The 26,697-nt window shown below is 43.8% G+C and overlaps 1 protein-coding gene, 1 long non-coding RNA gene and 1 other non-coding gene across 3 annotated transcripts in view; all 3 read right to left on the reverse strand.

Moving 5' to 3' along the window:
- Positions 1-11,627: 11,627 nt before the first annotated feature.
- Positions 11,628-14,388, reverse strand: LOC124004044. The gene is made up of 3 exons (XR_006833304.1): positions 14,153-14,388; positions 13,809-14,003; positions 11,628-11,869 (listed from the first exon to the last, which is right to left on the reverse strand). It is a non-coding gene; the product is annotated as an uncharacterized LOC124004044 (long non-coding RNA).
- Positions 14,296-14,368, reverse strand: trnaf-gaa. The gene has a single exon. It is a non-coding gene; the product is annotated as a tRNA-Phe (tRNA).
- Positions 14,389-17,564: 3,176 nt separating the features above from the next.
- LOC124004353 (G-protein coupled receptor 22-like) overlaps positions 17,565-26,697 on the reverse strand; it is a 30,203-nt gene continuing 21,070 nt past the window's right edge. Inside the window, exons 2-3 of the mRNA XM_046313193.1 lie at positions 19,384-20,343; positions 17,565-19,227 (exon numbers count right to left, since the gene is read on the reverse strand). Of these exons, the coding sequence (XP_046169149.1) occupies positions 18,719-19,227; positions 19,384-20,230 (1,356 nt within the window). The 5' untranslated portion in view covers positions 20,231-20,343 and the 3' untranslated portion in view covers positions 17,565-18,718. The remainder of the gene's footprint in view (positions 19,228-19,383; positions 20,344-26,697) is intronic.

Genomic DNA, 26,697 nt, shown 5'->3' on the forward strand with positions numbered 1-26,697 from the left:
AGGATCACCACTTTATTTTAAGAATGTGAAATGTCAAAATAATAGTAGAGATTTATTTCAGCTTTTATTTCTTTCATCACATTCCCAGTGGGTCAGAAGTTTACATACACTCAATTAGTATTTGGTAGCATTGCCTTTAAATTGTTTAACTTGGGTCAAACATTTCAGGTATCCTTCCACAAGCTTCCCACAATAAGTTGGGTGAATTTTGGCCCATTCCTCCTGACAGAGCTGGTGTAACTGAGTCAGGTTTGTAGGCCTCCTTGCTTGGTCACGCTATTTCCGTTCTGCACACAAATTGTCTATAGGATTGAGGTCAGGGCTTTGTGACGGCCACTCCAATACCTTGACTTTGTTGTCCTTATGCCATTTTGCCACAACTTTGGAAGTATGCTTGGGGTCATTGTCCATTTTGGAAGACCCATTTGCAACCAAACTTTAACTTCCAGACTGATGTCTTGATGTTGTTTTATTTCACCTTTATTTAACCAGGTAGGCTAGTTGAGAACAAGTTCTCATTTACAACTGCAAACTGGCCAAGATAAAGCATAGCAGTGTGAACAGACAACAACACAGAGTTACACATGGAGTAAACAATAAACAAGTCAATAACACAGTAGAAAGTATATATACATTGTGTGCAAAAGGCTTGAGGAGGTCGGCGAATAATTACAATTTAGCAAATTAACACTGGAGTGATAAATTATCAGATGAACATGTGCAAGTAGAGATACTGGTGTGCAAAAGAGCAGAAAAGTAAATAAATAAAAACAGTATGGGAATAAGATAGGTCAATTGGGTGGGCTATTTACAGATGGACTATGTACAGCTGCAAATCAAATCAAATCAAATTTTATTTGTCACATACACATGGTTAGCAGATGTTAATGCGAGTGTAGCGAAATATATACAGAGAAAAGAGTCGGCTCGAGAATTGAACCCTGTGGTACCCCCATAGAGACTGCCAGAGGACCGGACAACATGCCCTCCGATTTCAAACACTGAACTCTGTCTGCAAAGTAGTTGGTGAATCAGGCAAGGCAGTCATTAGAAAAACCGAGGCTACTGAGTCTGCCGATAAGAATATGGTGATTGACGGAGTCGAAAGCCTAGGCCAGGTCGATGAAGACGGCTGCACAGTACTGTCTTTTATGGCGGTTATGATATTGTTTAGTGACTTGAGCGTGGCTGAGGTGCACCCTTGACCGGCTCGGAAACCGGAATGCACAGCGGAGAAGGTACGGTGGGATTCGAGATGGTCGGCGTTCTGTTTGTTGACTTGGCTTTCGAAGACCTTAGATAGGCAGGCAGGATGGATATAGGTCTGTAACAGTTTGGGTCCAGGGTGTCTCCCCCTTTGAAGAGAGGGATGACCGCGGAGCTCTCCAATCCTTGGGATCTCAGACAAGATGGAAAAGAGGTTGAACAGGCTGGTAATAGGGGTTGCGACAATGGTGGTGGATAGTTTCAGAAATAGAGGGTCCAGATTGTCAAGCCCAGCTGATTTGTATGGGTCCAGGTTTTGCAGCTCTTTCAGAACATCTATCTGGATTTGGGTAAAGGAGAAGCTGGGGAGGCTTGGGCGAGTAGCTGCGGGAGGGGGCGGGGCTGTTGGCCGAGGTTGGAGTAGCCAGGAGGAAGGCATGGCCAGCCGTTGAGAAATGCTTGTTGAAGTTTTCGATTATCATGGATTTATCGGTGGTGACCGTGTTACCTAGCCTCACTGCAGTGGGCAGCTGGGAGGAGGTGCTTTACAGTGTACCAGAACTTTTTGGAGTTAGAGCTACAGGATGCAAATTTCTGCTTGAAAAAGCTGGCCTTTGCTTTCCTGACTGACTGCGTGTATTGGTTCCTGACTTCCCTGAAAAGTTGCATATCGCGGGGACTATTCGATGCTATTGCAGTCCGCCACAGGATGTTTTTGTGCTGGTCTAGGGCAGTCAGGTCTGGAGTGAACCAAGGGCTATATCTGTTCTTAGTTCTGCATTATTTGAACGGAGCATGCTTATCTAAGATGGTGAGGAAGTTACTTTTAAAGAATGACCTGGCATCCTCAACTGACGGGATGAGGTCAATATCCTTTCAGGATACCCGGGCCAGGTCGATTAGAAAGGCCTGGTCGCAGAAGTGTTTTAGGGAGTGTTTGACAGTGATGAGGGGTGGTCGTTTGACCACGGACCCATAGCGGATAGAGGCAATGAGGCAGTGATCGCTGAGATCCTGATTGAAGACAGCGGAGGTGTATTTGGAGGGCCAGTTGGTCAGGATAATGTCAATGAGGGTGCCCATGTTTACTGATTTAGGGTTGTACCTGGTGGGTTCCTTGATGATTTGTGTGAGATTGAGGGCATCTAGCTTAGATTGTAGGACTGCCGGGGTGTTAAGCATGTCCCAGTTTAGGTCACCTAACAGAACAAACTCTGAAGCTAGATGGGGGGCGATCAATTCACAAATGGTGTCCAGGGCACAGCTGGGAGCTGAGGGGGGTCGGTAGCAGGTGGCAACAGTGAGAGACTTATTTCTGGAGAGGTTCATTTTTAAAATTAGAAGTTCGAACTGTTTGGGTATGGACCTGAAAAGTATGACATTACTTTATCTAATTATCTCTGCAGTAGAATGCAACTCCTCCCCCTTTGGCAGTTCTATCTTGACGGAAAATGTTATAGTTGGGTATGGAAATCTCAGAATTTTTAGTGGCCTTCCTAAGCCAGGATTCAGATACGGCAAGGACATCCGGGTTGGCAGAGTGTGCTAAAGCAGTGAGTAAAACAAACTTCGGGAGAAGGCTTCTGATGTTGACATGCATGAAAACAAGCCTTTTTCGATCACAGAAGTCAACAAATTAGGGTGCCTGGGGACATGCAGGGCCTGGTTTTACCTCCACATCACCTGCGGAAGAGAGGAGGAGGAGTAGGATGAGGGTGCGGCTAAAGACTATCAAAACTGGTCGCCTAGAGCGTTGGGGACAAAGAATAAAAGGAGCAGATTTCTGGGTATGGTAGAATATATTCAGGGCATAATGTGCAGACAGGGGTATGGTGGGGTGTGGGAACAACGGAGGTAAGCCCAGGCACTGGGTGATGATAAGAGGTTGTATCTCTGGACAGGCTGGTTGTAATGGGTGAGGTCACCGTATGTGTGGGAGGTGGGACAAAGGAGGTATCAGAGGTATGAAGAGTGGAACTAGGGGCTCCATTGTAAACTAAAACAATGATAACTAACCTGAACAACAGTATACAAGGCATATTGACATTTACGAGAGACATACAGCGAGGCATAAAGTAAATTGCAGGTGTTGATTAGGAGAGCTAGCTAAAACAGGTGAGACAACAACAGCTAATCAGCTAACACAACAACAGCAGGTAAAATGGCGATGACTAGGCAGAGAAGGTCGGATTAACTACACACAGAGCCTGAGTTCGCGGCTGGGGTCGACAGATAAATAATAAATAAACAGAATGGAGTACCGTGATTAATGGACAGTCCAGCAGGCATCAGCTATATAGCCATGTGATCATAGTGTCCAGGGGGCAGCATCAGATGGAACAGGGAAGCCGCCACTACGCTAGCACGTGGGCGACACGGCGTTTAAAGTTAGTAGCCCGGGGCTAGTAGGAGCGTCTGCTCCGACGGAGGCCGGTTGAAGGCACAGCGGATGGAGTATTCGTCGGCAGACCAGTCATGGTGGTGCAGCGGCGCACCGTGCCGGTGGTGAAAGAGGTATTGTAGAATTTAGTTTGCTAGCCGGGAGATGCGTCTGGCTCACAGCTAATTGGTGCTAGCTTCGTGGCAGTGGCGTTAGCCACTATAGCCAATCGGTAGCAGCGGTGATCCGGTGCCAAGGTCCAGAGTTTACAGCAAGGATCCGGTGGAGTATTGGGCTCTAGCCCTGTATGACCGGGGTTCAGGTGAACAGCTGAGTAGGCCGGGAGGTGGGCCACAGGGATAGCTTCGGTACTGGGTTCCACGGTGAGTGCAAGCTAGCTGTGAAGATCAGAAGTAGTGGTCCAGGGATTACAGCAGGAATACGACATTGTTGTGGAGAGACAGTCCGATACTGGTCAACTGGTGAGTATTATCCAGGCTAAAAAACAGGGCTGGTATCTGTGCAGAAGGTAAAAGCCGCTAGCAGTGGCTAACAATGACTAAATAGCTTGTAGCTAATTAGCTGGTTAGCTTCTGATGGTTCTTGAATGTGTTCTAATATTTAAAATAATAGCGATTCCGTATCACATTGGGTGAGGCAGGTTACCGGAAGGTATAATCGAATTAAAAATCTAAAAGAGATAATATATACTAAAAATACAAAGGTACACGAGAGGACGAACAAAAACACGTCTTCACTGCTACGCCATCTTGGATCAACGACCATGTTGCTTCAATATATCCACATAATTTTCCTACCTCATGATGCCATCTATTTTGTGAAGTGCACCAGTCCCTTCTGCAGCAAAGCACCCCCACAACATGATGCTGCCACCCCTGTGCTTCATGGTTGGGATGGTGTTCTTCGGCCTGCAAGACTCCCCCTTTATCTTCCAAACATTACAATGGTCATTATGGCCAAACAGTTCTATTTTTGTTTCATCAGACCAGAGGACATTTCTCCAAAAAGTACGATCTTTGTCCCCATGTGCAGTTGCAAACCGTAATCTGGCTTGTTTATGGTGGTTTTGGAGCAGTGGCTTCTTCCTTGCTGAGTGGCCTTTCAGGTTATGTCGATATAGGACTCATTTTACTGTGGATGTAGATACTTCTCTACTCGTTTCCTCCAGCATCTTCACAGGGTCCTTTGCTGTTGTTCTGGGATTGATTTGCACTTTTCGCACCAATGTGTGTTCATCTCTAGGAGACAGAGCGGTATGACGGCTGCGTGGTCCCATTGTGTTTATAATTGCGTACTATTGTTTGTACAGATGAACGAGGTACGTTCAGGCATTTGGAAATTGCTCCCAAGGATGAACCAGACTTGTGGAGGTCTACCATTTTTTTCTGAGGTCTTGGCTGATTTATTTTGATTTTCCCATGATGTCAAGCAAAGAGGCACTGAGTTTGAAGGTAAGCCTTAAAATACATCCACAGGTACACCTCCAATTGACTCAAATGATGTCAATTAGCCTATCAGAAGCTTCTAAAACCATGACATCCTTTTCTGGAATTTTCCAAGCTGTTTGAAGGCACAGTCAACTTAGTGTGTGTAAACTTCTGATACAGTGAATTATAAGTGAAATAATCTGTCTGTAAACAATGGTTGGAAACATTTCTTGTGTCATAAACAAAGTAGATGTCCTAACCGACTTGACAAAACTATAGTTTGTTATCAAGAAATTTGTAGTGGTTGAACATTTAGTTTTAATGACTCCAACCTAAATTTTAATGACTCCAACCTCTGATTGGGAACCCAGCGCCGCAAGCGCCGCCAGTCCCAGCGCCGCAAGCGCCGCCAGTCTGCCCAGCGCCGCAAGTGCCGCCAGTCTGCCCAGCGCCGCCAGTGCCTCCAGTCAGCCAGGATCTGCCAGGATCCGCCAGTCAGCCAGGATCCGCCAGTCAGCCAGGATCCGCCAGTCAGCCAGGATCAGTTAGATCCGCCAGTTTGCCAGGATCCGCCAGTGTGCCAGGATCCGCCAGTCAGCAAGGGTCCGCCAGTCTGCCAGGATCCGCCAGGATCCGCCAGGATCTGCCAGAACTACCAGTCAGCCAGGATCCGCCAGAACTGCCAGTCAGCCAGGATCCGCCAGTCGGCCAGGATCCGCCAGTTGGCCAGGATCCGCCAGTCGGCCAGGATCAGTTAGATCCGCTATTCAGCCAGGATCCGCCGATCTGCCAGAAGTGCCAGTCAGCCAGGATCTGCCGGAACCACCAGCCAGCCAGGATCTGGTAGACCCGGAGGAGAGGAGCTGGGTTCTGGTCGAGAACGTGTTGGACTCATCTATGCTGCAGGAGTTCCACCGTCTTCGTCCGGATTGCCCTGTGCCTCGCCCTCCGGATCGTCCCCGAGGCCGCGTCATCCCGAGGCCGGGGGTACTGTCACGACTTTTGCCGGAGTTGGTCTCTCTCCTTGTTCGGGCGGCGTTCGGCGGTCGAAGTCACTGACCTTCTAGCCATCGCTGATCTTCTTTTCATTTTCCTATGGTTTTGTCTTGTCTTCCATCACAGCTGGTTCCGAATCCCATCAATTACATGTTGTGTATTTTACCCTCTGTTCCCCCTCATGTCTTTGTCAGTGATTGTTTATTGTAAGTGCTTGTGCACATCTGTCCTGGCGTCGGGTTATGTACCCATTTGATTGTTCTGTTTTCAGGTGTTTTCTTTTGTTATTAAACTGCGCCGTTTGGAAACACAGTTTTTGCTATCCTGTGTCTGACTTCTGTCGCCAGTATGCACCCCTTACAATTCCCATATTTTCCCGTTCATTCCCACAGAAAGTTTCCCCCTCTGAATATTCCCCAAAATGTGCAACCATAGCCACCTGTATCCTTGATTGCATAACACATTAAATGTATGACTCAGCTTACATTTTCTCCAATAAGTACAATAGAGCAAGCAGTTTGCCAAATATCTGAGGGACAGGGACATAATACTTTGGTACATTTGGAAACTACTCACACAGTAATCATAGACTTTGCACATGAACATGAGTAAGAAATCACTAATGTATTTATGTGAAATATCTTGGTTCTTTGTGTATTTTGTCAGAACCAGGCCTTCTTGGAAAGGGTGTTGGGCCTTTTTGCGGCACGCTTGTAAGGCTCTGATTGTCCAAAAGGGGTCCCCACCCGTCTTCTACTGTTGTTCTTCTCTGCTGTCGTCCTTTATCCAGTGACTTGTTGTGTAGTCCTGAACAGAGCTACAGAGTTTATTCTACTTCCATCCACTCTGAAAGATGCTCCTTTGAAGATAGGCTAGCCAGCTGTGTTGATGGTTCCCAATGGGTTGATAAGAGTAGTAGAATACGATGATTTGAAGAGAGTAGTAGAATGGTCCTACTTAAATGAGTTTTTCTAGATATTTAGGACTGCTAATCATCAATACTAGTGATTGTCCAGGTGGTGACTTTATATCTCTATCTTGTGTTGAGATTCAAAGTTCCAACCACCTTTAAATGTGAGCTGCAGCTTGATGTTTTTCTGGTGTGACATGTTAATTGTTAACCCATCATTTTATATTGTTCGTTCAAAAAGGGGGGGATTCCTTCAGGCTGACACGCTATGTGACCTCAAGGGGACTGTGACTACTTACTTGTATAAAGTTATAGAAACGTTTATCTCTTATGGCTCCTAAAATCGTATCCATCTCTCGACAAAAACACTTTCATAATTTTTCATATTTCATGCACAGCGCATCGGACGGACACTTCACACAAATAGTGTGTATACTTTTCAAGTTACGGTATTTCCTTTATAACATTTTTAATGACATCACAAAACAACACTTGAAACATCACCAGTGTTCTCCATATTGCCTCTGACCATTCCCCATGTTCTTTGTAAGATATATTGTTCCACTATTTGCTTCAGAACATGTTCGAGTTTTGGTGGAAAAAGGTCTCTGTAGACAAAGTCACATTCCTTGGGTGAATTTGGAAAGGGAGATAGCTGAATGTTCTGAAATTGATTTACAACAGGGCGTGAGCTGTCAACCCCCCACCAGTTCCCTTCTCTCCCCTCTGCGGGTGAAAGGGAATCTGGTTGAAGTTATTTATTGCAAAGCTAATCTGACCCAGTTATGACAGTAGGTCACTTTCTAAATGTAATTAATTACAGTTACAGTTAGAAGTTACCTGTCCAAATTTGTAATCAGTAACATAACTTTTGGATTTCCTACACTCGGTACGTAATATGATTACATTCTGTGACTTTTAGATTACTTAAAAAATAATCATAATATGGGATCATTTCTGTATTTTGAAAGTTACTTATCTTGAAAACTTGATTGCTGAGAAGAAAAACATTTTGGGACTATGCCAACAATGGACAAATGAAACAAATACCAAAATATAGTTTTTGGGTGGAGTTTTCCTTTCAGGTATTAGAAGAAGACAACAAATATCCATCAAATGTATTTTGTACGTCATCATAGCTGTCTATGACACTCTCTCAGGTGGAACAAACTTTAACTTGCACCTTTTTTCAATGTTGAACAGAAAGGTGTCATAATTATTATTTTTTTCTTCTTGCAAACATCCCTTCTGAATATAAAAGTAATCAATTTTTTTGTTGTTGCTGGTAAAGTAACAGTTATAGTTTTTGTAATCAGATTACATGTTACTGATTACATTTAATAGTTTAATCAGTTACTCCCCAACCCTGTGTATAAATTACACACAGAACAATCCCTCGGTTGTTCCCTAGCCCAGAGCTGGTTGGAGGGAACATGCGTGGGTTAGTTATTTTCTGCTCAATCACACAACAGGGACAACCGAGCGCTTTACACCCCACACAATGACAGGGATAAGGCACATTCTATCCCCTTACCCAGGGACTAAACTGCTTTGACATTTTGTGAAGAAAGAAGTGTTTTTTGATGGTAATGCTGTTATGTCATAATGGAGTGGGATAGTCACAAATACGTCATGTCAATCACTCTTTCTCTCCTGATGTAGCCAGAACATTTCCTCAAATTGTAGAGCGACAATTGAATAGGCCGTCTATTATGATTGGTAACGGAATTGAAAATGGAAAACAAGAAGCACATGACAGGTGCTGCGCCACATGCAAACTGTCCTCGTGTTTTAGGGCTAGCAGTCCATTTGAATTCTGTCAACATGTTTTATTGTGTACGGACATGTGTCTAAAAGGAATCTAGCTATTTGTGCTTTTTGAACATTTTTGAAAATGGTGAATAAAGCTGTTTCAGCTCCCATAACATAAGACAACATAGTACAGTACTGTACAGAACCATGGAAAGAATATTAGCCAATGTGCTGAAAGGGGAAAAAACAATAATTACACAATGTGAAACAGTGGTGGTGAACCTATAAGCATCAGTGCAACATGCAGGAAATTGTCAACCGAGGAACACTTTTCACTCATTGCAATTATGTAGACTTTCTGAGCTATATAGTGTTGTCATAATCTTAGGCTATACTAGGCTATACTAATAGGCTATACTAAACTACTAATGGTTCAACAGTATAATTTAGTGTTATAGAACAATATTGCCCAAAGCAACTTCAGGAAAAGGTTAGTTGTTTTTATTATTGTTGTTTATTGTGGTTTGTTAGGATCTCTTTAACCCACCAAGGGCTAGCTATGAAGTTGACCACACAAATAATAGTAGCAACTGTCAGAGATCCCACTTCTCTCACATTTAATGGTTGTTTACCCTAATCATTCTTTGTATTGTAAACAAGTTATTATGTGACCAACTCTCACTCTTTTGCCTTGTCACCCTCTCTCTACCCCTCACTCTGTATTTCTGTAACTGCCTCCTGTGTCTGTTAGTCTGTCTGTCCGGCTCAGTGCTTGTTTAAAAAGGCCCAGGAACTAAGGGACAGGACATAGGGTGTTTACCGAGCCTGTAGAAGTCATTGTTGTTCAGGTTATTCAAGCCTTCAACTGATGACAACTTTACCAGAATACTTGTGGGAGCGGTTTGAAACAGGACTGAATGAAGGTTGGATTCATTAGAGCAAAAACAGTTCATGTTCCTCCCACTGCCTTAATGTTTCATTCTATTACCAAATTGAATCAGTAAGTGGCTTGATTGGCATGTTCAGGCAGTTTCCTTTTGAGGAGCTGCCTAAACAAAGAGACTTGGACTGTCTGCTAGACTTTCCAAGTCACACACAGCTGGTAGGCATGGAGAACAAACGAATGAGAGTGAGAGAGGACTGTTGCTTAAAGAAACGTTCAGTAGCTGCCTTGTTTAGCAGCGTCTTGCATAATCACACCTTGCCACAAATAACCTAGTAACACGTGAATACATTTGTTGAGATGATACATATATACGGTAACATATTATCTGACATTGTGTGGGAAGGGATGAAAATGAGAGGCCGTGGAATGAACAGAGTGTTCTGATGATCTCACACACACACACACACACACACACACACACACACACACACACACACACACACACACACACACACACACACACACACACACACACACACACACACACACACACACACACACACACACACACACACACACACACACACACACACACACACACACACACACACACACACACACACACACACACACACACACACACACACACACATATACACACATATATATATACACACACACAGACACACACATATATATATATATACACACACACACACACACACACACACACACACACACACACACACACACACACACACACACACACACACACACACACACACACACACACACACACACACACACACACACACACACACACACACACACACACACACACACACACACACACACACACACACACACACACACACACACACACACACACACACACATATATATATACCACACACAGACACACACACACACACACTATCAACCTCTTCCTCTACATAGTTGTCATTGCCTAGCAGTACCCAGAAAATTGTGCGCCTCACTCTGACCCTGTCAATCTCCCGCCTCACTCTCTCCGCTCTCTCGCTCTAAAACACTCTTGCTCCATTCATTTAGAATGCACTGCTGTTTAGAACACTGCCACTGAGAGGTAGAGAGGGAGTGCACCATTCACTCGTGTTTCAATGGAGATGACGCAAATCCCTGACCTGTTTTGTACTCCGAAATCCTGGGCCTGCTCTCTTCGACCAACGTTCTTACAAATCTTGACCTTGCTGGCAGGTGGACAGACAAACTAATTATGAGTGGACCAGAATCCCTATGTGAACTGGACTGGACCAGGCCCAATATTCCTGTCTGTCTGTCATACCCCTGTTGGTGGTGAAAACACTTTCTCTGAGGTGGATACATAGGGTCGTAGGTTACCTATGTGGCACTGTCAACAATGCTATCCTGACATGACTCTGTATCATAACCCAAATCTCAAACATAAACAATGCCAATCATTAACACAAATTATTCAATAAGCCAATTATATTAATTAACCAATTGAGAATATCTGAACCATTCTATACATGTTTTGTAGTGCTGTAGGTATTATATTTTCTTATTTTTATTTTTGATCATTAGAGTAGTTTGAAGCTATACTACAGGCCAGGGCCCAGGCCAAAGACCAGGGTGGATAAATGTCAAACTATATAACAGCACCACCTTGTGTTCAATCGAGGAACCTTTTGACAATATAAATCGTTTTTTAAAACACTTTTAATGGCCCTACTGTAAATACCAAACAGAGGAGGCTGGTGGGAGGAGTTATAGGAGGACAGGCTCATTGTAATGGCTGGTGTTCACATGTTTGATACCGTTCCATTGATTCCATTCCAGCAATTAGAATGAGCCCTTCCTCCTATTGCTCCTCCTACCAGCCTCCTCTGATACCAAATAATACATAGGGCTCTGTCTAAGACCAAAGGATATCTGATAATGCTATAAACAGGGCTATGTTTGCTTGAAATGTTGATTCATTTATACACCAGAATAGGTCTGTTGGACATCAAAACATGATAGCTGAAATGAATGACAGGGACAAGTCGATCTAATGAATAAGCAATTTATTCATATCAATACAATAACGATTTTAATAATGAAATAACTGATTTTGAAAAGGTAGGGCTTGCACATGATCATATAACAATGACTACTTGTCTAGGCTATGTATTTTAGTCCTGGCTTGGTCAAGCTCTAGCATGTCGGCAGCAGCCACAGGTGAGTCGCTTCACTGCTCTCCAAACATGGCGGAGGAATCCTCCCTTATTTCTGGGGCAATTTACTGTCACCTGAAAGATAGGAAGAAGTCATATTTGTATTCACCTCCAAATCTACTGTACTCTTTGCAGACCATGTTCTGTACATTGATTTGTTGACACACTTGAAAGGTCCTCATTTGTCAATGATCTGGAGACTCGATCTTGAACAGCAGGTGAACAGCATGAGGCTGAATAGTCTGCATCTGAGGAAAACAGTCCACATTGTAAACAGCATATTTGAAGAAATAGGGACTAATCAGGGAAAAAAACTTTCTAAATGATTGATTATTCATAGAGAGAGGAGAGAGAGGGATAGAAAGAGGAAAGAACCTAATAAGACCAGCAGAGGGAAACGAATAGAATGGGAAGCACAGGGACAAGACAAGATAATAAATCACAAAACATGACAGTATGAGGCTGAAGTCCACATTGTAAACAGCATATTTGAGTGACTAAAAAACTTTCATTGTATTCATAGAGAGAGCTTACTCTGTAGCTGATTAACTCTGATCCAACAACAATGGGATCCGAGAACAACACTGATGGGGTTCAGTGACCTATCAACCTTTCCACAACCATTCTGGAGACTATAAAACACAGCTCCTTGTCCTCCATGAAGGCATCAATATGAAGTTGGTTTGCAGGGAATGCTGAAATGTACCCAGAGTAGAGCATATCTCTCAGATCAGAGTCGACCTTACCCAGGTTCTCTTCACAGCCAGGTAATATATTCAATGCTCTCAGCAGAGCTTTGCCCTTTGGAGCTTTGGCAAACTCGTTTTGGACTATGAACCAAAGCTGATTTGCAAAGCAAAAGTGCGTCGTCATGTCTTTATCGATCATAGTCATGACGGGGTCAATTGAAAAGATGTGCAGAAATAGGGAATTAGGCATAGTTCCAGTGGACATTATGGTCCAGTAGTTCACAGCTTTGTGTTCTTAAACTCTGCAGTACTCTCCACAGTCACCAGGTCTCACAGGGTACCATTGAGAGTACACACTGGGAAAGAGCTACATCATCTCACAATCAAGCAGGCAATGTCTCTGGACACCATTTGGCTCTTAGGGGAGACATTGTACTGAATGATCATCTTTGTGCTCGACCAGTCAGAGCGCTGGGCCAGTTGATCATTCACAGAGGCTAGAATCTCTTCCACCTCAAGTGGAAGTTGGCCTCTGTTTCTCCATTGGCGACTGACATTCCAAGGCCCGCAGACAGGTGGTTCTCCAGACCCTCAGGATGAGTGTGGCTTCCTTCTTTGTTGCCTCAGAGTATATTTGGCTCAGCAGTTTGGCTCTACAACCCTGCACAACGTTGGGATCAATCACAAGACGTTCTCCATGGAGAAGAGGGGACTTACTGCCAAGGTGTGACTCAGACTTCTGGATAAAATGGAAGTTTACACAGGAGGAGGGTCCAGTTATTCAGTCACATGTGATAAGCTGACATACAGAGTTACAGCTTGAGCATTTACTTGAGTAATTTTCTATTAAGGCATCTCTACTTTTATTCAAGTATGACAATTGAGTACTTTTTCCACCACTGCACTACAGAAGCCTACAAACAGGGAACTATGGAACTGATGTGCATATATTACTAGCTAAGAAACACTTGTATCAAGTAAAGTGACACAAGTTAGGAGAGGAAAGGGAGGAACACATTGACCCTCCATGCCATGCAGTGTCTGAGCGGATGAGTTATCACTGAACAACCCTATCATCACAATGTGTCAATGCAATAGGTTCAGAGCTTATTAACAGCTAATAAACTCAAATAATATTTTACTACTGCCTATCTTATGACCTTGCCAGTGCAACAATGGTGAGATCCCTGCCTTCCCTGTTTTATTTTTGAAACCTGAAGTTACAACAAAGGTAATCATGCTGTTAAAACTGCTTCTCTGTTTTGACATGTCTAGCACTCTGAAATAAGCACATCCTTTTTCTGAAATAAAAAAATATACTCTACCGGTTAAAAGTTTTAGATCACTTATTCATTCACTTGTTGGCTGCGTTTCATTCACTCTGCGGTCCGACTCATCCCAAACCATCTCTTGGGTTGAGGTCGGGGGATTGTGAAGGCCCGGTCATCTGATGCAGCACACCACCACTCTCCTTGGTAAAATAGACCTTACACAGCCTGGACATGTGTTGGGTCATTGTCCTGTTGAAAAACAAATGAAAGTCCCACTATATATTTATATTATGCCAGTTCAGTGGTTTTAAATTTTAAACACAATAGTAAACGTATCTTCGCATCGTGTGGATTGCTACATACGTAGGAAGGCTACAATTTCATCACTAATAGCCTACCTTTACAGTTAGGCTACTGCAATTGATTTACTATCCATTAGATGTCATAGGCTACTATCCGACTGATGTATAATTTCTTTCGTGTTTTTTCAAAAATACGAGCGTGTATTTTCCTTGAAATTAAAAAATGACATTCAAGTCCCTGCCGAAACCCGGGATCGAACCAGGGACATTTAGATCTTCAGTCTAACGCTCTCCCAACTGAGCTATTTCGGCAGACATGCTATAAACGAATCCAACAGACATTTTGAACAACTGCAATGCCTTGTGGGATATGTTAGTTTCGGTGCAACTTGACAGATACACCTGCAGAGGTCGCCATAAGGCTAAAGATTGTAATGTGACGTGTCACCAAAGGTGGTTTAGAATTGTCTTTCTGTACCGCAAACGTTTGGTATAATTTATGTTGAATATTATTGTATTACATTGTGTTACATTGTAAACAAAATACTATATTGACCAAAAACAACAATATGAAATACACCCCAAAAAACAACAATATGAAATACACCCCATATACTACCCTCCACTGCGACCTGTACGCTCTCGTTGGCTGGCCCTCGCTTCATACTCCTTGCCAAACCCACTGGCTCCAGGTCATCTACAAGTCTTTGCTAGGTAAAGCCCCACATTATCTCAGCTCACTGATCACCATAGCAGCAACCACCCGTAGCTCGCGCTCCAGCAGGTATATCTCACTGGTCACCCCCAAAGCCAATTCTTCCTTTGGCCGCCTCTCCTTCAGTTCTCTGCTGCCAGTGACTGGAACAAACTGCAAAAATCACTAAAGCTAGAGACTCTTACCTCCCTCACTAGCTTTAAGCACCAACTGTCAGAGCAGCTCACAGATCACTGCACCTGTACATAGCTCATCTGTGAATAGCCCATCCAATCTATCTCATCCCCATACTGTATTTATTTATTTATCTTGCTCCTTTGCACCCCAGTATCTCTACTTGCACATTCATCTTCTGCACATTCTACCATTCCAGTGTTTAATTGCTATATTGTAATTACTTCACCACCATGGCCTATTTAAATAAAGGTGAAATAAACATTTAAAAAAATCTATAATCTGATAGTAGTGCCTGCAGCTCCCTCTGTTGATGGTTGTTGAACTATTGCTCCTGTACTTTGCATGTCCTGCAGCTACAGCCCACACATATAACTTATTTTGCCTGTACTCAAACTGTAGATAGTGTGCTCATAGCAACGGAGAACCCATAATTTGTACACACACACACACACACGCACGCACACGCACGCACGCACGCACGCACGCACGCACGCACGCACGCACGCACGCACACACACACACACACACACACACACACACACACACACACACACACACACACACACACACACGGCTGTGTACGTGAGTGAGTGTGGCTGTGTACATGAGTGTGTGTGGACATGCATGATAACGTTGTTAACTTCTTCTTCATCTGCCTCCAGCTGCAGCCCTCACAGCAGGCCTCCCCTTAACACATTTCTCTACTGAAGGAAAGGCTTTCATGAAGCACTGTAGCTCCCCAGGCTTCAATTCCAAGCAATTTTAAACCATGTATTCTAAAGTGGCTGTATTCATGTAGCACTGTGTGGTACTCATCTTTATTCATGGAAAATGTGCCTGTTATTGAAAAACCTATAGATGACAACAAGAACACAGAAAAATAGAAGCCAGATTAAAGGTGATTGACTGCAAACACAAGCCCCAATACAATAGTCATATTTATTGATATTTTAATTGTCTTCTCTCTATATATTTAGATATAAGAAAAGAACACAATGGGAATTTATACAATGAATACATGTGATGCATGTGTGTATATAAAGCAGGTATGAACATTCAGTAGCATAAATCCATCACATTTGTCTCAGGTTTTATGATGATAAGTCTATAAGACACAGTCCCACTGGGAGTTGAAGGTCTGTGTGTGCACCACAGAACAGTACAGTGCTGAAATCAAACAATTAGCCAATAGTGTTCTGTTTAGTTTTTACCTCGCCTACACCAGTGGAGGCTGCTGAGGGAAGGATGGCTCATAATATAATGACTGGAAGGGAGAAAATGGAATGGTCATGTGTTTGATGTATTTGATACCATTCCACTAATTCCACTCCAGCCATTACCACGAGCCTGTCCTCCCCATTAAAACGCCACCAACCTCCTGTGGCATACACATGTTTAACTTATTTTTTCAGTCCTTTATTTTCTCATCTTATTTTTTTACCAGTATGCGCAAATAACGAATACATTTTAAAAAACTATGTAGGCTAAAATCAAATCTACTACCGGCATATTTATTTATCACATGAACCAAATACAACTGGTGTAGACTTTACCATAGAATGCTTGCTTACTAACCCTAAATATACCAGTAGTACACAAACCTACCTGTGTTTCCTACAGGCAAATTATTCCTACAGGCAAATTATTACAAAAACACGGTCCTGTTTATTTGCGCCCGGCTCTGGGGACTTTTGCAGGTACAAAGGTGTTTAATTGGTTTGACACAAGGGTTGACAAGATGGCCATGACAGATGTCCTCTACTATAACAACATCACTCTTTGTAATACGACCAAATGATGTGGGGACCAACCGACAAGGTGGAAATCACATTGAATAAGTTACAATGTCTATTTTATATACAATACATCACAACAGATAAATATCAATACATGATTACAAATTCAGTGCCAAATAGTGATTTGTGGACATATTTATGAGCTTTGTGGAAGTTTATCTGTCAACAATTAAACATGGTTTGTCATCTATTTACTACAAACTATCCAACACAACACTGTATATTACATATCTCTCTCTCTCTCTCTCTCTCTCTCTCTCTCTCTCTCTCTCTCTCTCTCTCTCTCTCTCTCTCTCTCTCTCTCTCTCTCTCTCTCTCTCTCTCTCTCTCTCTCTCTCTCTATGCACACAGACATTTATTAGCATCAGAATCGCTGTCAACCTATATTGAACAAAAAGATAAACACAACTTGTAAAGTGTTGGACCCATGTTACAAACTATCCAATGGAACAGTCTATTACATAGGGAGATCTTTAACCTCTCTGTATCTCCCATCCTCTCTCTATTTACAGTGCCTTCAGAAAGTATTCATGCCCCCTTGTCTTCTTCCACATTTTGTTGTGTTACAGTCTGAATTTAAAATGAATTAAATTGAGATTTTGTGTCAATGGCATACCCACAATATCCCATAATGTCAAAGTGGAATTATGATTTTATAATTTTTTACAAATTCATAAAAAATGGTGAAAGATCTTGAGTCAATAAATATTCAACCCCTTTGTTATGGAAAGCCTAATAAAAAATATTTATTTATTTGATTTATTTCACCTTTATTTAACCAGGTAGGCTAGTTGAGAACAAGTTCTCCTTTGCAACAGCGACCTGGCCAAGATAAAGCAAAGCAGCGTGAACAGACAACACAGAGTTATACATGGAGTAAACAACAAATAAGTTAAGGAGTAGAAATGTGCATAAGTCACATACAGTTGGGCAAAAAAGTATTTAGTCAGCCACCAATTGTGCAAGTTCTCCCACTTAAAAAGATGAGGCTTGTAATTTTCATCATAGGTACACTTCAACTATGACAGACAAAATGAGTTTAAAAAATCCAGAAAATCACATTGTAGGATTTTTAATTTATTTATTTGCAAATTATGGTGAGATTTACTATTAGAGATTTACCCAGAAAGAATGACATCTGTAATCGCGGCTAAAGGTGATTCTAGCATGTATAGACTCAGGGGTGTGAATACTTATTTTTTAAATACATTTGTTAACATTTCTAAAAACATGTTTTCACTTTGTCATTATGGGGTATTGTGTGTAGATGGGTGAGCCCAAAACTCTATTCAACCCAATTTGAATTTCATCTGTAACTCAACAAAATATTGAATAAGTCAAGGGGTCTGAATACTTTCTGAAGTCACTGTATATATGAATAGATAATAGTGTACACTATGTACATAGTTCCATCTTGTATTATATCAGTAGGATATATACATCTTCTTGTTCAGAATCAATGACACATTTAAACCCATTCTTAAAATATTTAAGGCATGTGTAATACAGATGTAGGATCTTCATTTGATCACTCTTTTGTTGCTGACAATTTTCCTGCACAGCAGGAAATGCAATCTTGCTGTGCATTCCGTTTTAAAAAGGCATCTATATTTTATCATTTCCACTTTAAAATGTCAGACTTGATTTACCCTAAACAATTTTTAACAAACCATATAAAAAATGTCCATTAATTGGTGATGCAGGATTATTTTCCTTTTGTAGTGAACTGGCTTCAATTAAGGTCCTACATCTGTATTTAGCAGATCCAAAATAATATGTATTTGTGTATCTACATGGGTGCCAATGTTTTTGTGTTGTCTTAGAAGCTGCCTTCCAATGCTTGAGTGGGTGGAATTCTGATCCTCTGCTGGCCAAACAGACACTCATATAGGCTACTGTAAATAAGTTACATAAGTATCTTAGTGTTTGCATTCAGTGATATACTGGTCCTGCACCTGGGGGGGGGGGGTGCAGCTAGTGTGTGCTATTCTTCAGGGGCTCTACCAGGCAACGGTCAATGGTTTCGCTGCCCTCCAGCTGTAACTGTCGTCCCTTCCTTGGCTCCACCCAGGAGTTGTGTGTGACGGTCTCTCCTGGCGAGGGGTCCACCTGCAGTAGTGACACCACCCTCTTCTTCACCTTGGCTCTGAGGGCAAGCCGCAGCTTCTGCCTGGTGAAGGCATAGAGCAGTGGGTGGGAGATGGTGGTGCCATAGGCCAGGGCCAGGAACCAGAGGCGCAGGCTGACCAGGGTGTCACTGGGGCCCAGGCCCAGGATCAACACGTTGGCCACGGACAGAGGAGCCCAGCAACCTAGGAATGTGGAGACGATGAGGAGTGACATCCTGAAGACGCGCCGCTGGCGCTCCCGCCGGTCCCGGTGACGCCTCACAGCCCGCCGCAAGGCAATGATGGCCGACACAGATGCCTGAACAGTGGGACTGGTGACAGGGGCAGCAGGTGCAGGGGCAGCAGCAGCAGCGCCTTCTGAGCTAACCAGAGGGGCTGAGCACAGGGCTGGGGGGGAGGTGGCTGTGGGGGATGGGATGAGTGGAGGGTGAGATAGGTGCTTGGTTGTGTCTGTACAACGCTCTCCTCCCTCTATCACTCCCAGCCCTGCCTTCTGCTTCTGTCTTTTACGTCGCCCCCTGCAGGAGGGTGCCCTGAAGCGCTGGCTCTTTTTAATATGGGAGCCGATGCGAATGTTCAAGGCCCGCAGGATCCGTGAGTATGTGAACAGCATGACTGCCACTGTGATAAAGAAGATGGGCACCTGCAGCAGCAGGTGGTAGTACATGGCCAGGCCTGTGTGGTAGCCCTGTCCACCCACACAAAGCAGCGTCCGGTTACGCCACACTAGTGCCAGGGGGGTGTCGGGGGAGGAGGTGGAGCTGTGCTGTCTACTCTCCGCCCCTCCGGTGAGAAACTCCACCTCCAGAAAGGGGATGAAGAAGACGGCCAGAGACGTGGCCCAGACGGCAGCCAGCAGTAGCCCCGCCCTCTGCGGGGTGAGCAACCGGTTGGCGGGTCGGACAGAGATGTCATAGCGGTCCACGCTGATGACCAGCACATTGATGGCGGTGCCGATGGAGGCGAAGGTGACACAGGCCTCGTGGAAGCAGCAGAGCAGGGCCAGGTTGGGCCCTGGGGGCAGAAGCACCACCACCAGGGTCAGAGGCAGACACAGCACGCACAACATCACGTCCAGCACATGCAGGTTGACCGTGACCATGTTGCTGACTGAGTCGACCAGGTTGGACTGAGAGCAGTAGAGCACCAGCACGGTCAAGTTGCTGCTGAAGCCTAGCACCAGCTCTAGCATGAGGAAGGCGGTCAGTGACACCTGGAAGCCCAGGGGGTAGGGCATGTACCAGCCTGTGCTGGAGGAGACACTTTCCCACGAGACCTCCTCCAGGGCCCCCACACTTACCACCGTCCCAGCCCAGTCGCTCGGGGCTGGGGTCTGGGTGTAGCTGTCCATCTCCATGGTGGTGACTTCTCAAGCATCAGGGGTAGTAGTAACCATCACAGCCATGATGTGTTCCCATTGTGCAAACTGGCTCCATGATGATGGTGATCGAGAACAGCGCAGTAACAGTCCTGTAGAGAAAGGGAGACGGGGGATAAATTGTGTGTCTGACGGGGGTCTTGAAATGGTAAAAGCTATAAGGCAAAGATAAGTGATCAAACACACAGGCAATCAATTGCTCTTTAATGGATTCTCAGAAATGACACATTCAACAACTTAGAAATGGGTTCTGATCTTTGGCCAGTAAGCTATAACTTGGATCATCTGCTAGATCGTTCTGCCAATTTGGTGATTTTTGAGATATGTAATTTAACCTAATTGTAACATTTTGTCATAAAGAGCACATGTTCAACTTCATAAAAAACATGTTTTCCCATCTCAAGAGGTTAAATATCAAAATATATACAGTGGGGCAAATGTAATATTCATCATAGGTACACTTAAATTATGACAGACAAAATGAGAATTTATTTTCAAGAAAATCACATTGTAGGATTTTTTATTCATTTATTTGCAAATTATGGTGGAAAATAAGTATTTGGTCACCAACAAACAAGCAAGATTTCTGGCTCTCGCAGACCTGTAACAACTTCTTTAAGAGGCTCCTCTGTCCTCCACTCGTTACCTGTATTAATGGCACCTGTTTGAACTTGTTATCAGTATAAAAGACACCTGTCCACAACCTCAAACAGTCACACTCCAAACTCCACTATGGCGAAGACCAAAGAGCTGTCAAAGGACACCTGAAACAAAATTGTAGACCTGCACCAGGCTGGGAAGACTGAATCTGCAATATGTAAGCCGCTTGGTTTGAAGAAATCAACTGTGGGAGCAATTATTAGGAAATGGAAGACATATAAGATCACTCACCCTGTGGGGTCAAAATGATCACAAGAACGGTGAGCAAAAATCCCAGAACCACATGGGGGGACCTAGTGAATGACCTGCAGAGAGCTGGGACCAAAGTAACAAAGCCCTGCCATCAGTAACACACTACGCCGCCAGGGACTCAAATCCTGCAGTGCCAGACGTGTCCCCCTGCTTAAGCCAGTACATGTCCAGGCCCGTCTGAAGTTTGCTAGAGAGCATTTGGATGATCCAGAAGAAGATTGGGAGAATGTCATATGGAACTTTTTGGTAAAAACTCAACTCGTCGTGTTTGGAGGACAAAGAATGCTGAGTTGCATCCACAGAACACCATACCTACTATGAAGCATGGGGGTGGAAACATCATGCTTTGGGGCGGTTTTTCTGCAAAGGGACCAGGACAACTGATCCATGTAAAGGAAAAAATGAATGGGGTCATGTATCATGAGATTTTGAGTGAAAACCTCCTTCCATCAGCAAGGGCATTGAAGATGAAACGTGGCTGGGTCTTTCAGCATGACAATGATCCCAAACACACCGCCCAGGCAACGAAGGAGTGGCTTCGTAAGAAGCATTTCAAGGTCCTGGAGTGGCCTAGCCAGTCTCCAGATCTCAACCCCATAGAAAATCTTTGGAAGGAGTTGAAAGTCCGTGTTGCCCAGCAACAGCCCCAAAACATCACTGCTCTAGAGGAGATATGCATGGAGGAATGGGCCAAAATACTAGCAACAGTGTGTGAAAACCTTGTGAAGACTTACAGAAAACGTTTGACCTCTGTCATTGCCAACAAAGGGTATATAACAAAGTATTGAGACCAAAAACTTATTTTCCACCATAATTTGCAAATAAATTCATTAAAAATCCTACAATGTGATTTTCTGGATTTTTTTTCTAATTTTGTCTGTCATAGTTGAAGTGTACCTATGATGAAAATTACAGGCCTCTCTCATCTTCTTAAGTGGGAGAATTTGCACAATTGGTGGCTGACTAAATAATTTTTTGCCCCACTGTATACTGGTAAGTGCCTATTAAGTGCCAAATAAAGTAACAGGATTTCCGTAACAGGGTTGATGATTTCATCTTAAATCAGCCATGAATCCCATTGTGACAGGGGTAATGGAAGCTTGTTGTGTGCAACAGGGATTGTTAATTGAATGCAAGGTCCACCATTTTTTCCCTTCACATTCTAGCCTGTTGTCTATGGGTAACAGATTTGACGTTATGCTCGACCTGCTCAGTTTTCCACCACAAAACACCAGAAAATGGCCAAAAATAGTAGAACCAGCTCACCTGCTTTTACATTATGATTTTACTATTAGATGTTCAATGTTTATTTAAAAAAAAATTAAATTAAGGAATAGTTTCACCATATTCAAACGAGTTCAGTTCACATAACAGGCCTGACCTTAAAATGAGGGACAGATGTAAATGAATCACTAATCACATGAACTAAATAATCATACTCAAAATAACTAGGGCTTTACAATGATGGTGAAAACCTGGAGAAATGTAGAGGTGACGTGGGTTAAAATCTTCCCTAGAAGTCACAGAGGGTCCACAGAGGGAAATGTCAAAGTCTTTATTTATACAAAACATCTGATTGATTGAATTTTCCATGTGGTCTATATTAAATGGCCCTTCATTGAATATAAGAGGCTTTTAAAATGATCGTTTTTGCATATATTTTTTGCGTAAAATGCTTAGACTTTATTGAGCAGTTTGTCAGAATTGACAGCTCTTTAAATACATTTTAGGGCATCATAATAAATTCAGAGAAACGGCAGTAGGTCATCTAGAAGCGTCTACATAATCCCCTGGAGGAGAAATCTACGTCAGGGCTCTCTGACAGATACGGCCTCTTTCATCTCCTCAAAGAGATTGACTAAATGTCAGCATTAGTCAAGGTGGCTTTGGTATACAATTCACAGAGCTACTGTAAGAGAGTATTTACAGTGTTACATCAGGACACGCAGCAAAACAGACAAACATGCATGAACTACACATATTTTAGAGTAAGATATAATTTGTTATTTATGGTGTACAATCATTTCCTGACATTCCCACTTGAAACTGATGAATCCATGTTTGTGTGTAAGAGATGGGAGGAAATATTAAATATACTAATGAAACTGCAGTAAGTAATTGCAAGCTCTTTTTACATTGCTGTACAATAAAGATGTAACCAACGCACCGATCCACTGCACAGTCTCTCACATACGCTGTGTACAATGCACCCGCAGAAACACAAACAGCCAAACAAAGTAGTGTGCTAAGCCATGTGTGTCAGCGGAATGAAGCCTTCAGAGATAAAATGGATCATTTATTTTCTATACTGAGGTGCTCGTGGGTAATCAGATTAGTGTCTACATGCCAGACTATAACCCCATGCTGTATTGACAGCATACCAGTGGTGATGTCCATGACACAATTCCCAAACATTGATTAGGGGCCAGCTGCTGAGGGCAATCAATTGATTAATCGAAATCCCAATCTTTGCTCTAAATCAGGAAATCAGACCAATCAGGAAATTGCGCCGGATCCCAACCCCCTCTGCACTACTCTAGAAATAACACATTTGATTGAATGATGGACCTAATCTCTCATGTTGTCATTGCCATAGCAACTGAGCTGCGAGGGTCTAAATTAATCAGGGAACACAGATGCTGTAGTACTACGGAGCTACTGTGTGACACCATGTTGGTGACAGTGAAGGTGCGCGAGAACATCAATTAAGACATGATGAGATAAATGCCAAGGCATTTTGCCAGTATACTCTAAAAGAGAAAACAATGAACCTATAGTGAAAAGAGATAAGGAGAGGTCAGGTAGAAAGGGATGAGGGGAAAGAGGGGAAAATGAGGTGAGAATTAGATGGGTAGGACTAGGGAGGGAGGGATGTGTATGGAGGACTGCAGTCCTACGCTCACTTATTAAAGAGATTTCCAGCTGGCTGGGCTCGTGGGCAGACTGGCTAATCACCACTAGGCTATGAGATGATAGAGAGATACATACAGTGAGACAGGGACTGCGGCTGAACGAATCAGTTGGACGGGCCTTTGATTTCCATAGGCGGACACCTTTTTTTGTGGGGGGGCAGGGGGAGCTTACTATTTATCCTACCATCTATCTGCATGAGTTATGTTATTACTTTATATGCACATTTTTGTGGTACAGTTTCATTTCTATAATAAAGTTTTCATTTCTCATAATCAGTGTAACGTGGTTAATTATAAAAAAATATATAAATCTAAAAAAACAAAATTAAACTAAGATGAGAGCACCAGCCACTACCATATGGGCACATTGATAGCCTACACTGTGATCCATTAGCGGCTAAAGAAATTACCGCATTGAATTCAGAGATAGCCTATAGGTCAAATTCAGCAGTAATCTATAACTTCCATCTTCAACTAAGTAAAATGCATAGGCCTAAAGCCGACAAATAAAAACAGAAGGAAATATCCTGATGAAAACTCGGCCGGAGTTTCCGGCACCAGAGAGCTTGGGACAGGCAGATTTTTTTCATGGCATTTTCACTGGATATATGGGATCCTCAGATCATGATATGTTTCTCTTTCACACCGAGGCTTGGTGAATATTGAGGCTGGGAGGGTGTTGGATTTTCCAAATACTGTGAAGAACTATTATTATTTGCCTAGTGGTTAGAGCGTTGGACTAGTAAAATAAAGGTAAAATTAAAAATAAAAAAATAAATACTTTGTTGACTTACAGTGTGAGGTGAAGAAAAAATGTCATGCAGGTGAAAGAGGACCCAAAAGCGACTTAACAGAAACAGAGTTTATTCAAGTCCAAACAGGGAATAACAGAAATCCTCTAGTCTGTAGAGGGGAATAACAGGAGAAGCGGCCACAGACTGCAGGTCGCCGGGTAGGCGCAGGCCGTAGTTGACAGAGACACCTGCTCACACGCAGCATCTGATGAAGGCAAAAACACGACAGGACAGGGCGATACACAATCACAGCAAAAACACGACAGGACAGGGCGATACACAATCACAGCACGGTGAATTCTAAACAAGGAACCGACGGGACAGGAACGGAACACAAAGGAATAAATAGGGACTCTAATCAGGGGAAAGGATCGGGAACAGGTGTGGGAAGACTAAATGATGATTAGGGGAATAGGAACAGCTGGGAGCAGGAACGGAACGATAGAGAGAAGAGAGAGCGAGAGAGTGAGAGAGAGGGAGGGGGAGAGAGAGGGATAGAAAGAGGGAAAGAACCAAATAAGACCAGCAGAGGGAAACGAATAGAATGGGGAGCACAGGGACAAGACATGATAATAAATGACAAACATGACAGTACCCCCCCACTCACCGAGCGCCTCCTGGCGCACTCGAGGAGGAATCCTGGCGGCAACGGAGGAAATCATCGATGAGTGAACGGTCCAGCACGTCCCGAGACGGAACCCAACTCCTCTCCTCAGGACCGTAACCCTCCCAATCCACTAAGTATTGGTGACCCCGTCCCCGAGAACGCATGTCCATGATCTTATGTACCTTGTAAATAGGTGCGCTCTCGACAAGGACGGGAGGGGGGAGGGAAGACGAACGGGGGTGCGAAGAAAGGGCTTAACACAGGAGACATGGAAGACAGGATGGACGCGACGAAGATGTCGCGGAAGAAGCAGTCGCACAGCGACAGGATTGACGACCTGGGAGACACGGAACGGACCAATGAACCGCGGAGTCAACTTACGAGAAGCTGTCGTAAGAGGAAGGTTGCGAGTGGAAAGCCACACTCTCTGGCCGCAACAATACCTTGGACTCTTAATCCTGCGTTTATTGGCGGCTCTCACCGTCTGTGCCCTGTAACGGCAAAGTGCAGACCTCACCCTCCTCCAGGTGCGCTCACAACGTTGGACAAACGCTTGAGCGGAGGGAACGCTGGACTCGGCAAGCTGGGATGAGAACAGAGGAGGCTGGTAACCCAGACTACTCTGAAACGGAGATAACCCGGTAGCAGACGAAGGAAGCGAATTGTGAGCGTATTCTGCCCAGGGGAGCTGTTCTGCCCAAGACGCAGGGTTTCTGAAAGAAAGGCTGCGTAGTATGCGACCAATCGTCTGATTGGCCCTCTCTGCTTGACCGTTAGACTGGGGATGAAACCCGGAAGAGAGACTGACGGACGCACCAATCAAACGACAGAACTCCCTCCAAAACTGTGACGTGAATTGCGGGCCTCTGTCTGAAACGGCGTCTAACGGAAGGCCATGAATTCTGAATACATTCTCAATAATGATTTGTGCCGTCTCCTTAGCGGAAGGAAGTTTAGCGAGGGGAATGAAATGTGCCGCCTTAGAGAACCTATCGACAACCGTAAGAATCACAGTCTTCCCCGCAGACAAAGGCAGACCGGTAATGAAGTCTAAGGCGATGTGAGACCATGGTCGAGAAGGAATGGGGAGCGGTCTGAGACGACCGGCAGGAGGAGAGTTACCCGACTTAGTCTGCGCGCAGTCCGAACAAGCAGCCACGAAACGGCGCGTGTCACGCTCCTGAGTCGGCCACCAAAAGCGCTGGCGAATAGACGCAAGAG

Source organism: Oncorhynchus gorbuscha, linkage group LG18 (genome assembly GCF_021184085.1).
Source record: "Oncorhynchus gorbuscha isolate QuinsamMale2020 ecotype Even-year linkage group LG18, OgorEven_v1.0, whole genome shotgun sequence".
NCBI lineage: Eukaryota > Metazoa > Chordata > Actinopteri > Salmoniformes > Salmonidae > Oncorhynchus > Oncorhynchus gorbuscha.